The sequence below is a fragment of the Marmota monax genome, unplaced genomic scaffold, assembly GCF_021218885.2.
Source record: "Marmota monax isolate L192 unplaced genomic scaffold, Marmota_monax_Labrador192_F-V1.1 WCK01_AAM20220418_F8-fsc00101, whole genome shotgun sequence".
In the NCBI taxonomy this organism is placed as follows: Eukaryota; Metazoa; Chordata; class Mammalia; order Rodentia; family Sciuridae; genus Marmota; species Marmota monax.
Genome location: NW_026692786.1, coordinates 1,179,899 through 1,194,265, shown reverse-complemented (window position 1 = coordinate 1,194,265; position 14,367 = coordinate 1,179,899). Strand labels below are relative to the sequence as shown.

Genomic DNA, 14,367 nt, shown 5'->3' with positions numbered 1-14,367 from the left:
CGCATCCGTCACCGCGCGAGGCCAGCGCGGGTGGGCGGAGACCCGGCCCCGCCGCCCACCCAGCCCCACGTCGCCCTGAGCCTGCCCCTCCTGCTCCCACCCGGCTCTGAAGTCAGGAAACCCAAGAGGAAATGACTGGGCCTCTCGATCCCCGCCCGCCCGCGCTCCCCTGGCCACACCCTCCGCCCGGACGCCTCTCCCGCCGCGGTCCTCGTCCTCCAGGCTGCGGGCTCCCGACCCCCGGCGCTGACGTAAGTCCCTCCTTCGATCCACCTCCAGCCGCTGCCCCTCTGCCCAGCGCCGGGCTCAGGTGGGTAGCAGACCGGCCTGACGGTGCCTCCCCGCGTCCCATTCACGCCCTCGCCTCTCACCTCCTCTCCCAGCGAGGCGCCCGCTCCCTCCTCTCCTCCGGCCTCAGTCTCCCCAGCTCGCCTCCATCGCTCGCAGACCGGTCCCTCTCAGATCCCCCCAGCACTCGGTCGCCCGGGCCGCAGCGCAGCCCAACACCAACTCACTTTTTCCCCTGCGATCAGGAGGCATTACTCACTCTTCCTCTTTCCACTACTTGCGGGCTCCTGGGCCTCAGAGAGTGGCCCCATCACCCTGCCCCAGACCCCGGCCCGCCCTGCGCCTTTGCCGTCCATTCCAGTGAGGATCGCTGCCGGCCTGGAGGCGCCCGGAGGGGCTTCTCTGCTCTGGGGGTGTCCCTGTGCCCTGTGTGCTGCTGGGACACCAGGTTGGCCCGGTGCTTCTTGTTTTCTTTGGAGGGTGTCGCTTGGGACTTCCACGTTCCAGATCCTCCCACTTCTCCCAGTGGCTGCTGTCAGCCCTGGCAGGGGTCCTGATGCAGGGAGAGAACCCGGCTGCCCCGCAGGACGGGCTTCTCTCACCCCTGTTCCCACTCACCCCATAGATGTCGCCCTCTGGCCGCCTGTGTCTCCTCACCGTCCTCGGCCTCTTTCTCCCCACCAGAGGTAAGACCCTGCCCTGGAGCCCCCAGTGTGCTGCTGGGTGGGTGTGTGGGTGGGTGGCCGGAGAGTGTGGCTGCTCTCTCCTGTCATCTCATGGTGCCCCCTCCCCTGAGTTGGCATCAGGAAGTAGAGATCCCTGGGCACTCTGGGGTTACACCTTCTTTGGGCACCTCAGACCTGGGTGGTTGCTTCCAGAGAGTCTGGCCAGAGCCGATCCTGCTGAGCATCCTCCACCTCACCTCCAAGAACTCGCTGAGTTTGATTTGGCCTGGAGATTGGTGTCCGTTTTCTATTTGGCAGCCAGAAAACCTGGGCTCCCAGTAAAGCAGATCCCTGGGTCCCCTAACAATGAGCTGTCAGGCAAAGGGGGCACGCTGGGGCCAGGAGAACACTCAGCCTTGCCTGAGAAGGGTCTCCAGGGCAGTAGCCATGGCCGATGCTTCCTGTGTGGCAGGTACTTGAACCTGGGCTGATGGAGGCCTTACTTCTACTCTACTTATACATGTCGCTGTGCCCCTTTTATGGATGGGGAAACTGAGGCACAGTGGGCAGAAATGCCTTGTGCCAGAGTCTAGTGGGTAGACGACCTGGGGTTACCACAGCCCCGCCTCTGCCAGAATCTAGATCATTTGCTTCACCAAAGGAGCCCCGCTTCTCTTGGATGTTCATGTATTCTTCCAGCCACACCACAGCCATTTGTTGAGCACTTACTGTGTGCCAGGTCTTCTATGCGTGGAGGGAACGGCAGTGAGTGCAACAGGAATCGCAAGGATTCTGGGGGCAAAGACAAACAATAACCGGCCAATCAGTAAATTGTATGATGTGTTGGGAGGTGACAGTGCCCTGGGGAAAAGAGAGGAGGGTGCTAAGGCGTTAAAAAGTGGATGGACAGGAGGCTGAGGCAGGAGGATGGCAAGTTCAAAGCCAACCTCAGCCTCAGGTTGAGGTTGGAGAGGGGAGAGGGGAGGTCGGGTGCTGGAAGAGCAGGGGGAGCCCTGTAGGTTTCAGGGGATGAACGTTCTCTGGGGACTTTGAGGAGAAGCAGGAAGAGCCAGTGGCCGGGTTGGGGTGAGCAGAGGCGGAGTTGCTAGAAGAAGACCTCAGGGGGTGCTGGGGGGCCGGAGGGAGTGGAGAATGACGGGCCAGGTGCGGGCTTTGGCTCTTACCCAGAGTGAGGTGGGGGGCTCGGCCCGGGAGCCTGGTGATCTGACTCAGGAGGTCCCCGGCTCCCCCTGACTGTGGGTGGGAACAGACCGTAGGAGCAGGGGCCAGGGAGAAGTCTCCTGTGGCATCTAGGTCACAGGAGGAGGGGATGTTGGATAATAGAGGTCGGGGGGGGGGGGGGGCAGAGGCGGGAGCCGGGCAAGGGCAGCGGACACGTGTAGTGCCAACTACATGCAGGCGGTGGGGGGTACCGTGAGGCAGGCCTCGCCATTATCCCCGCCCTGCAGACTAGACCCCCGAGGGTTCGCTGGTTCTAAGTCACACAGCGACGAGGCGTTGGGAGTCCTGAATCCAGGGCCTGTGCCTCTAGCCCCTGGCTCACTAGAGGGTCCCAGAAGCCTGGGTGGGGAGTCGGGGTGGAGGGAGGGTCCTGGGACATCCGCACAGCTTGAAAACGTCCAGGAGCCACAGCTGGATGCTGTGCAGCACCCAGGACCTCTGGAGTCGGCCCCAAGGTCTGGGAAGGTCGGGCAGGGTGGGAGCGAAGACGAGAGAAGGGGGACCCGAGGTGCCCTTCTGACGTCTCCTTGGCTCCCCAGGACAGACGTTGGAAGAGACCACCTCCATTTCTACAGTGGACCCAACTATTTTGGGCACCCATGGCCTGACGCAAGTCCCAGGTGAGGAAAGAGGGACAGATCGGTCAACACCCCATCAGTGCCAATAACCCCAGCAACACAAATCTCAAACTTAGACCAAATAGGAATTTATGGATTCATGTGACTAAAAAGACTAAGGATAGACCTTCAGGCATGGCTGGGTCTAGGTGCTCAAATGTTGCCATCGAGAACTTACCTCTTGGCCCTGTTTTCTCTGTGTTGGCTCCATTCCCTGTCAGCTTATCTTCTTACGGGCCAACATGGCCCTGAGAGGACTGCTAAGAATCCAAAGACGACAGAATTTCCACCTCCCCAATCTACCAGATGTCCCAGAACTGTCATTGGTCAGACTCAGGTCATGTGCCCAACTATGAGCTGATCATTATGGCTGCAGGCACAGGAAGCTGACTGGTGGGCCTGGGTCCCCTGGTCAACGGCCACCATGACTGGTGCCAGTACCTCTGAAAAAAGTGGTCCAAAAGTCCGGGAAGGATGGTCGCTAAGAAAGTTCCAGGGGGCTCTGATGGAGGCAGCTGGGTGCTGGTTGGCGGTCAGAGGTATCTGGGAAATTTCTTAAGACAGGACCTCGGAGTCCCAATAAAGCCAACTAGCAGCATTCGTCCCCTGAAGAACCACTCGGGTGGCTGGTGCAGGAGGAGGGGTGCTGGGGCCTGGGGAGACCTGGGCACCTCCAAAGCACTGCAGGAAGCTCAGGCCGCTCCCTGACATCGACACGCAGTTGCTGCGGGAACCCGGATCTGGCTCCTGGCCTCCTCCAATCTCCTCCTCTTCTGCTCTGACTCCTGCTTTCCTAACTCCAGGTTCAGTCCACCCAGAAGTCCAGTCCACCCCTCAGACCTGGACCCAGCCTACTGAAGGTGAGTGACGGGAGACAGGGGCCCTTAACCTCGCAGCCACCTCCCCAGCACCCCCCTTTGTATTTTCCCTGAGCCGGTCTCCCTCTGTGGCTGAGGTTGGCTTTGAACTTGCCATCCTCCTGCCTCAGCCTCCCATCCATCCACTTTTTAAAGACAAAACAAAGGGAACTTTGGACATTGTGAAGTCTTACGTGTACCAAGCAAAGCACCCACCCAGAGAGGTCCGCCATGGCCACTTACCCCAGCTGAACCCTTGCATGGCTTCCCAGGCAGACCAAAGAACAGAGCCCCACCAGGGCCCCACAGACGCTCCCTGTGCGCCAACTGACTCATTTCTTCTATTCCTCTCTTTATCTATTTTTTTTTAAATTTTCAAATACTATTTGAACTTTTTCTTGGAGTATAACATAATTCAAAGAGTGCCCCCTGAATTTTCTCAGTGAATGATTATTGACACGAAGTACCTAAACACATTATCCTTGGAAAGAATAAAAATAGAGGACGCGAGACTGAATACCTTTGCCAACTTGCCCCAACCTGTCCCAACCCGTCCTTGTTCTTTTTCCATCTCTGGGGGGCCCCACAGCTAACGTTAGGGGTGATTCCCTGATCCTATGGTATCACATGGATATTACTGCAGAAAATATACTGTTGGTGTATTTCTATGGGTTAAAGGATATCGCAAGAATGTCCTGCAACTTGCTTTGTCTTTTTTGTGGGGTGGGGGGAGTATCAGGGATTGAACTCAGGGTCACTGAGCCACATCCCCAGCCCTATTTTGTATTTTATTTAGAGACAGGGTCTCACTGAGTTGCTTAGCACCTCACCATTGCTGAGGCTGGCTTTGAACTCAATCCTCCTGCTTCAGCCTCCTGAGCTGCTGGGATTACAGGCATGCGCCACCATACCCAGACTTGCTTTATCTTTTTTAAGCAATAGTATGTTTGGAAGTTGTTCTCACATCATAAAAACTCATGCTGCTGTTCTTCTCTGCTGTCTAGTATTCCAGTGTGCCGGGGCTGCAGTGGATATAGGCACACACCTCCCGATGCTCATTGCTTGCTCCTGTTTTTTCTGCTACACACGGTGCCACAGTGAGCAGCCTTGTCTCTTACCTTTGAGCAAACACAGCACTTACATGCACCATCCTCACTGAACCCTGAGATAGAAACTGCCATTATCTCCACCTTACAGATAGTGAAACAGAGGCTCAGAGTGACTTGCTCAAGGTCTCACAGCAAGACAGACCCACAGCTGAGATTGGAGTCCAGAAATCTGGCTCCAGAGCCAGGGCTTTGATCCAGGATGCTATGGAGTGAAGGTCATGAACATTCAAATTTGTTTTAAAAGTTGCATCCTCAAATGGCCACACCATTGGCTGCATTCAGAGACAGTCCCCCTTACCTGGCCCTACAGTGACGCCCATATATTGACACCTTTGATTTGTGCCAAATTGATGGAGGGAAGGAGATACCGTTCTATAGACCTGCACGTCGCGGACTCACTGAGGTCTTCCTCCCTTTCTCTACCTCCCTCCCTCCCTCCCTCCCTCCTTCCTTCCTTTCTTTCGTACTGGGGATTGAACCCAGGGGTGCTTAACCACTGAGCCACATAGGCATTGCTAAGTTGCTGAGGCTGGCCTCAAACTTGTGATCCTCCTGCTCGGCCTCCTGAGCTGCTGGGATTAGAGGTGTGGGCCACCACACCCGGCTCACTCAGTTCTTATCCTCCCCTCTTTGTTCTTCTGACCTGAGTAGAAACAACACAAACCCAGAACAGGACCGAGACCCAGAAGCCGACAGGAATGGACGTGACAGACCCAGGGACAGGAATGGACGTGACAGACCCAGGGACGCTCACGAGCAGCAAGGAAGGTAGAGCCCGGGACGGGGAGCAGCAACTTCCAGCTCTTGCTTAATTCCCTATCTAGGTCAGCGTCTCCCCTGGTACGAGTCTCAAGCACCTGTTTGGGGAATTGCTAATTCATTTTAAGGAAAAAAAATTTTTTTTGTGTGTGTGTAGTCAAAGATATTTAGGGAACTCTGAGTTAAATTTAAACACGGATCTTGATGGCAAGACTTCTCAGCACCTCCATAAAAGCTCATTTGCACCAAACGTCCCAATAGGCAGCCTCTGGAAGGCAGCATTTCCCCAAAGCAGTGGAGCTGGTGACCCTCCTTTGTGCACCCCCTCACAGGCTGGTGCTGGGAAATGACTGTCTGTCGATGCTCCCTTTGTGTGCACTCTCCCCCTGTGAGGGAAGGAACTTTTTGGTTGCAAAATATAGAACACCCAATTAAAACAAAGAGGTTTATTAGCTATGTAAGTTCTATGAAATCTGGAGGTCAACAGTTTCAGGCATAGCTGGATCAAGGGGCTTAAGCACGGTCATTAAGACTGAATTGCTCCTGCTCTTGAGTGTGTTGTCTTCCTTCTTTTTTTCCTTTTGGTCTCATAATTCGGTATCTACAGAGAATTTCTTTCTCCTTAACTCCAGCCCAAAGCCGAGAATCGACCCTCATTAGGGTTAGGGTTAGGGTTCGGTTAGCTTAGGCCACTCGGGCTGAGAAGCATGCACAGTTGTACAGATTGAGCACTGCACAAGAGCACCACCTCCCGGGCCACCTCATTTCCCTTGTCCATCTTCATAAATATTCTGATTTTCTAGTGGTGACAGTAGAACATCTCATTCCTACAGAATCTATGGAAACACTTTCACAACAGATGAAAATAAAGTCTCTTGGGAAATTAAGCTTTTCCATTTTGCACCAAAGGGCCCCTCTGGGAGACCGCAGCTGCGCCTGCATTTCCCAGCTGATCATTTAATTTACTCTGGAGTCTTTGCTGGCCTGGGTTGTTCCGGGTATTAGTCCTCCACCCTGGGACATGGGACAGAAATCAGCAGCAACGACAGGGTCATCAAGTCCAGGGGTAAAGGGTGCTGCTGAGCCTCAGGGTTTCCCAGGGCCTCTCCCTCCTCCGTCCTGGCCTCTCTCTTGCTGGGCACCTTGTGGGGACATGGCTTCTGCCAGCGTCCAGCCCCCAGCTTCCTAGCTCCCCTTGTCTGCTTTGGTGGCCGTGACAAAGGATGACAGGCTGGGGGGCCTGAGCCGCAGGAATTTCTCTCTCATGGTCCTGGAGGCGGGAGTCCCAGATCGAGGTGGCAGCAGGGTCCCTGTGGGTCACAGATGGCCACCTTCTTGCCGTGTCTTTCTCAGGTCTGTGCAGGTGGAAGCCAGCGGCCTCTGGTCCCACCCTAGTGACCTCATCAAACCCTGGAGGCCGGAGGCCTCCCGGAGGCCGCACTGCCACCACCTTGGGGGTCAGGGGCTTGCTGTCCCTCAGAGTCATCACTCTCAGGGAGGAACCAGATGGGGGTCCCCTAGTCATAACCCAGGTCACAGGGGGCACGGGTCATGACCGTGGGACTAGATGGACGGGGAGGGGGCTCTCTATTGCTCATATCTTCCTCCCTGGACCAGGCTTTCCCCAGGATCCCCTCATCATCTGTCGACCATGTTTAAGGGGCGAGGTGCTGAAAAGCTGGGGGAACCGTGGGGTGGTGGGTGCTTCCTAGGGCCAGGGTGGGGGGCTGGGGTCGTGGCTCAGCGGTAGAGCACTTGCCTTGCACGTGTGAGGCCCTGGGTTCAAGTCTCAGCACCACGTAAAAATAATACACAAAATAAAGGTGATGGGTCCATTTTTAACCAGGGTGGGGACGCAGACCTTTTCTTTGTGTTCTTAGACACTTTTTGTGTCTAAGAACCCACTGGACTTTGGGGGATGGTGGAGATGTCGTGCGTGCAGGGTGGCTGAGCCAGTGCCTCGTGGGGGGTCCTTTATCCTGCCCAGGAGGGTGTAACCCACCTGAGAAGATAAGTCAGAAATGATCAGTGAAGAAATAAGATGCAGAGTCAGAAAAGCAGTTTTGAAGCAGAGCACCTGACAGGTCCTGCCCCTCAGAAGCCGGAGCCACACAGTTGGAAAATGTCTCTGTTCATTCATTTAAAGGGAACATCAAAGGCAGGGCCAAGGCTTCAGGGTGGGTCTTGCTTCATGGTGTCTTGCAGGGGGTTGGGGCAGCTGTTTTTGACCAGCAGGTGCAGACCGCTGCTATGGTCCCTGCGGGTGGAGGGTGGGACACCCATGCCCCTACACCAGGTGCAGAGACTGGGGGAGAGCTTTCTCCCCACTTGGGGCCTGCAGTGATGTCCATCTGTCTGTCTCCCACCAAAGGCACCACAGAGCTCACTGGGAGGCCATCCCCAAGCAAAGACGTCATGATGGACCCCCTGACCCCCAGCTCATCAGGTCAGTAACTCCCTTCCCAGACCAGAGATGGGTCGTTTCCCAGTTACTATGCATTTCCTGTCTCTAAAACACGAGCTCAGGACAGAGGCGTCCTCAGTACACACCTGTGGGGGTAGTGAATGACTCCCAGCCTGGGCGCGGCCGGGGGGGGGGGGGGGATACGGTCATGTCTGAACCAACGGATGAAGGTGTGTGCATCCAAACTACGCCAAAACGCAGTGGCTGAAAAGGCAATCGCTTATTTAGCTCCCAGTGGTGCAATTTGGGAGACAGGCTGGGCTCAGCCGGGTGGTTCTTCTGGTCTCTGCTGAGCTTGCTCACGTGACTGAGCTCTGGTTCTTGGCAATCTTGTCCTCCACTTCCTGCCCATTCAACCCACGTGGAAAGGCTGGGCCCACACAGCCCATTCCTCTGTTAATTCAGCAGAGGTTCATTGAGAAACTTGTGTGTGGCAGGCACTGTTCTGGGAGCCGGGGGTACAGCAGCGAACAAGACAGAATCTCCGCCTCAGGGGGCTGACATTCTGGGGGCGGGGGAAGACAGCAAATAATAATCGTAATAACACACAGCAGGTGGTTTTACTTTGCTATCCAGAAAAATAAAGCAGGTTTAGGGGAAAACTGAGGGCACTCAGAGAGGTGGTGGGAGCCAGATCGTGTGCCTGGTGAGGACTGTGGGATTCACTGTGAGGACAGAAGGGCTGAGTGGATCTGAGTGAGAGACCCAGGTGGATCTGCTCCCCGACTTTGCCATTCATCTTCACTCCACAAGCCTCCGCCAGACCCTGACGTGTGCCTTGTCCGTCTCTTCCAGGTTCGGATGAGGACAACCCCTTCTACTACGGTAAGTCGACCCTGGGAAGATGTGGGAGAAGGAAAGCCAGAGGCCCCTCTGATCGTCCACCTCCACTTCTCTCTCTGTAGATGAGGCCACTCTCCGGAGGCGGGGACTCCTGGTGGCAGCTGTGCTGTTCATCACGGGCATTATCATCCTCACCAGTGAGCACGGGGCATGGCAGGAGGGGCACCAAGACGGGCTGGGGGAGGCTTTGACCCGCACTGCACCTGAAGGTCAGGTTCCTGAAGGTCCCTGGAAAAGGCTGCTCCGGACCAGGCAGCTCTGAGCCTCCCTGAGAGCAAGGCGTAGAGATGAGCATCTGTTTGGCTCCCATGGCTGCCACTGGGCGATGTGGGCTGGGCTCAGCTGGGCGGTTCTTCTGGCTGTGGCTGGATTGACCCATGCATGTGGTGCCTGTTTACTGCGAGCTGGGAGCAGTGTTTCTAGGGGCCCCTTGATCCTTCACCTCGTGTTCTTAGCCTCCATGAGGTGATGGCTTTCAGGCTCAGAACTGGCCACTGTCACTTCTGCCACATTCTGTGGATCAAAGCATGTCACAAGGGCTGGCTTCATTGAGAAGTCAGAAAATAGACTTCCCTTCTTGATGGGAGGGAGAGATAGAGTCAGATTGCAGGGAATAGGGAGGTGGAGAGGGAGGGTTAAGAAACTGGGGCCATTTAGCAGTCAACGTATCCGTGCACAGACCTGGTAGAGAACAAGGGGTGAACAAGACGGGGTAGGGAGAAGGTGGAGGAGGACCAGATGGCCCCTATAGACAAAGCCACCATAGCCACCCAGTGGAACCCAGTGGAGATACAGACTAGTGACCCTTTCAAGAGCTTATTGTTTCTGTAAAATCTTCCCATCCTTACCCGTTGGCAGCTGTGACAGTCAGGGTCACGACAGGTGACTGATGGGCCCTCACAAGGTTAACTGAAGCTTTAAAAGAAGAGATATTCATTTATTTTCCTTTGCTATAACAAAATACCTGAGTGGGGGTACTCACAAAGAAAAGGGGTTTATTTATATCACAGTTTTAGAGGCGGAGCCCCAGATCAGGCAGCCCCATGGGTTTGGCCTCCGGTGAGGGCCACTTGGCTGCATCCCATCATGGTGGACAGTATCATGATGTGGGTGAGAGGAGAGATCACATGATAGAACAGGAAGTGAGGGTGGGAGGGGCCCGTCCCGTCTCTTTATTACAACCCACTCTCTGGAGAACTGCTGACCCCGAGAGATCAGCGTCACTTCACCCCTTCTGAAGGTGACACCTTGGGACCTACTTCTTAAAGGTCCCGCAGCCTCTCAATACTGGCTCACCAAGGACTGCGCTTCTGACAATGAACCTTTCCAGGGACACTCTCAGGACATGTCCAAAGCCCAGCAAGGGACTCTGGCAGGAGCAGTGGCCCCAGAGAGAGGGCCCAGCCACAGCCTCCCTGTAACAGGTGGAGGGATGCGGCAACCCCCACCCCATCCTCTGCTAGTGCTGAGGTCGAGGGTGCTGAGCCCCGGGGAGGTGGCCTGTCAGATGCGCCTCCTGGGGCCCCGGGATGGGTGAGGAAGGGGGGCAAAGGGGGGCTAATAAGGAGAGAGGCTAATTTAATTTTTTTTTCAATTCTATGTGTGCAATAAAACCAAGGGCTGCTCCTTTTATAGTCTCTCAGCTGAGCTCTAGGACCCGTGCCAAAGGCCTCTCGCATCCTCCTTGCTCATCAGGAAGATGGGCACAGACACCCTGAAGATGGGCGGCAGGACACTAATAAGAATAAGCAGAGCCGGGTGCCGTGGCACACTCCTGTAATCCCAGCGGCTCAGGAGGCTGAGGCAGGAGGATCCCGAGAGTTCAAATCCAGCCTCAGCAACTTAGCAAGGCCCTAGGCAACCCAGTGAGACCCTGTCTCTAAATAAAATCCAAAAATGGGCCGGGGATGTGCTCAGTGGTTAAGTGCCCCGGCTTCCATCCCAGGTACCAAAAAGAAAAAGAAAAGGCAGATTGGCCTCTGTCCGGGCCGCACAGCACATGGGAATCAGGGAAGACCCGGACCCAGGTCTTCGAGGGCAGAGACTGGGTGTTGGATTTGGGGCCACACATTTTTCCACTGACAGATATTTTGGGGTATCTTCTCTATGCCCGACCTGTGCTGGATGATGTTGGGGGCAGAGTGGTGACAAGCAGCCCTGACCCCTGTCCTTGGGAGCTCACTGCTGATGGGGAGACGATAAGCAAGTAGATGCTGGAATGAGCAGAGAGCAAAGAGAAAAAGATGTCTATCAAGTGCCAAGACAGAGGGCCAGGGAGGAGCACCTCTGAGGAGGAGGAACTGGAACTGAGTCCTAATGATGAGAAGATGATTAAAAAAAAAAAAAAAAAACCCCAGGTAGAGGGAGCATCAGGTGTGAAGTCCCAGGGGCAGGACTGAGGGAGCCTGTTGCAGTAATAGCAGGAGGAGGTCAGTGGCACTGGGGCAGAGTGAGCCAGGGAGAGGAAAGGAGGCAAGGGAGGATTGGGGGAGGCAAAGTGGCAGCTGGGAGCAGGTTTGCTTTCTTCAAGTCGTCCTTGGCTGCTAAGATCCCCCCTTACTCACTCTGGCCTCCTTCCTGTTCCTTGAGCCTATCCAAGTGGTCCTACCACAGGGCCTTTGCACTGGCTGTTCTCTCTGCCTGGAACACTGTTCACATATCCAACTGGCTCCCCCTCACCTCCTTCAAGTCTTTGCCCAGATGTCACCTCCTCGGTGGCCATGCCATCTTCAGGGAGGTCCATGTGGATGTACCCAACTCCTGGGCCTCACTGAGTCCTTTTGTTTTTTTTACTTTATAGCACCATCTATACATTTGACTTAGTGATTTTTTTCTTTGCTGGTCTCCCCTACTAGAAAAGCCAGCTCTATATGGTCAGGGATTTTTTTTTTTCTTCCTTTCTTGTTCCCCACTATATTTCCAGTGGCCTGATCAGTACCTGGACACAGTAGGTAAATGAATCCGTAATGCACAAAATAGTCTGCATTTTCCAAGGGCCTGTCCATTTGGGGGCTGGGGGGAGCTCCTCCCTGGGGGCTGGCCCTGGCTGTTCCCATGCCTGTCTCTGTCTTTTATTTATGGAGCTACCTGGGTGCTTCCTGCGAGGAGGATCCGCCAGCCTCTCCCCGGTCCCCAGAGCACACACAGGATCAATATGGCGCGTTTCCTCTGTCTTCACAGGTGGCAAGTGCAGGCAGCTGTCCCAATTGTGCCGGCATCAACGCAGGTGAGTCCATAAGAAGTGGGGGCCACCAACCCCACGGGGACTCCAAGAGCGAGCCCCGACCAGTGCCTGGCACCCAGCCTCCTCCCTCCCTCCCCTCCAAGAGCCTACAGAGTGGTCAGTAGAAGAAGCCCCGCCTGAGAGGGAAGACCCCGATGGACGGAGCCAGACCTGGGCTGACCCCGAGTCCCACCTGCCCGCTGCCGCCCCGGGGGAATGCCGGCTCCCTGGGCACCGCCCCTTAAGTGACCCGCTCTGTTGGGACAAAAATAAAGCACGTGGTCCACCCCCGCGGCCTCTGATCGTGCAACTGGGCAGCGGGAGTGAGAAGCGGGGCTGGCCTTGGGGACCCTGGAGGGAAAGTAAGGGGCGGGCGGGGGCTCCGGGCTCCAGAGTGGAGGCTGGGAAGGAAGGGAGGGGATGGTAGGTGGTGGGTGACCGCGGCAGTGTCTGCGATCCATGTGACACCCCTGTCCTGGTCCAGGTACGGAGCTCGGTGTCCAGGGCCAGCTCCCCCCAACACAAATGCAGACTCCCACGCCTGGCGACCCCCTGTGCCTCCCTTCTGCACCTCGAGGAGGCTCACACGCGAGTGGGGACACCTCCGCCTGCCCCTGCGCTCTGTCCACTCTCCCCCAGGCGCAATGACCTCTGCACGCAGGGCTGCAGGCCCTGGAGGGGGCTCCCCTGGGGACCCGGAGCCGGTGGACCAGGCACACAATCTGCAGCAGGATTTCCTGAAGGCTCGCGGCCTCCAAAGCCTGGGGAGGGGCTCAGCCCTCAGGCCAGGGCGGGCCTCCGAGGTGCTGCCGGCAGGCAGGCGCCTCCACCCGGGCTCCGGATCCGGCCCCGGCCAAAGTCAAGAGAGGAGAGAGGTCCAGGTCCCAGACGGCTCAGCCACCAAGTCAGTTTACTGAGCCACGAGCTGCAGACGGGAGAGAAAGAAGGCACAGAAAATAAAATATCCGACTTTTTCTTTTCATGATCTTCCTCAAAAATATAGTGTAGCTACTATTTCCCTAGCATTTCTATTGCATTAGGTATTATGAGTAGTGCAGAGATGATTTAGGGTGGGAGTATTCCATAGATTATATGCAAATAATATGTTTGCAAAATATATTATATGAAAATAATATATATATATATATAAAATATATATTTGCAGACCATTTTATGTAAGGAATCTGAGCATCCACAGATTTCAATATCCTCAGAGGGTCCTGGAACCACCCCCTTTGAATACCAAGGGAAGACTACACAGGTAGTATGAGAGATACTAAAAATATTTTATAATTGACATCCACCACCTACTAATCAGAATAGTTGCCTATCCCAGTCAGTATGGAATGTCATCTGTCTATCTATCTATCTATCTATCTGGATCTATTTATAGTCATATATCCATATTAAACTGAACCATTTGAAAATGTCACCATTCAAATATTTTTGATATGCAGAAAGAGTGATTTCATATGACTTAACCTAACGATATACATCATGGTGATGATATAAAGTGTATTTCTAATCACAGGTTGCTTTTTAAAAACATTGAAAAGCAACACCAGGTACAGTGGCTCACACCTGTAATCCCAGCAGCTTCGGAGGCTGAGGCAGGAGGATCAGGAATCCAAAGCCAGCCTCAGCAACTTAGTGAGGCCCTAAGCAACTCAGAGAGACCTTGTCTCAAAATAAAATATAAAAAGGGCTGGGGATGTGGCTCAGGGGGAAAGCACCCCTGGGTTCAATCCATGGTACAAAAAATAAATGAAAATCACCAGAGAAGGGCTTGCTGCAGGTTGTGGTGGGGAAGGAAAACCGCTTCTGACCCTAGGAATTGCTGGCAGCACACGTGCCCCCGGCTGGGCAGCCACACCAGCATGCGGGATGTTTGTGGGGTATTAGTTCCCAAATTTCAGTTGTTGCATGTTCTTTTGCCAATTTTCACACACCCCCTGTATTATTCATCACTTTTTAAAAAAAGACCAATTCCCTTTTTAACTTAAATAAATTTATTTTAAAAGGCACAATCATATATAGAAAATCAATATAGCTTGATATAAATAGAAGACACCCATAAAGATGAATCTCATGAAAACCAATGAAGTCAGAGTCTCACTGTGTCCTAACTGGACACGAAGATGCTGACCGAGGGTTCCGGGCCAGAGGCCCGTCTGGCTGGGCCAGGGAGACCGTCGCGTCTCGGGTGTGGTCAGTACCCACCACCCAGACACTGCAGAGGTTGGGAGGCCTGAGACTGCCCTCACCTCTGGTACCCATTGTGGGTCTGAGGACCCCCAAGA

The 14,367-nt window shown here is 54.7% G+C and overlaps 1 protein-coding gene across 3 annotated transcripts; it reads left to right on the top strand.

The window, feature by feature from the left end:
* Window positions 1-117: 117 nt before the first annotated feature.
* On the top strand, window positions 118-12,355 carry Fxyd5 (FXYD domain containing ion transport regulator 5). 3 transcript variants are annotated; one of them, XM_046448110.2, is made up of 10 exons: window positions 121-251; window positions 914-974; window positions 2,735-2,815; window positions 3,616-3,672; window positions 5,430-5,546; window positions 7,909-7,983; window positions 8,797-8,826; window positions 8,907-8,981; window positions 12,025-12,070; window positions 12,172-12,355. In XM_046448110.2, exons 1-10 carry the CDS (start codon window positions 132-134, stop codon window positions 12,206-12,208), a joined length of 699 nt encoding a protein of 232 aa, XP_046304066.1. In that variant the 5' UTR covers window positions 121-131; the 3' UTR covers window positions 12,209-12,355. The 3 variants fall into 3 exon arrangements, with proteins under 3 accessions (XP_046304067.1, XP_046304066.1, XP_046304068.1); XM_046448112.2 differs by having other exon boundaries at window positions 169-310; XM_046448111.2 differs by lacking the exon at window positions 5,430-5,546 and having other exon boundaries at window positions 118-251.
* The last annotated feature ends 2,012 nt before the right edge of the window (window positions 12,356-14,367 follow it).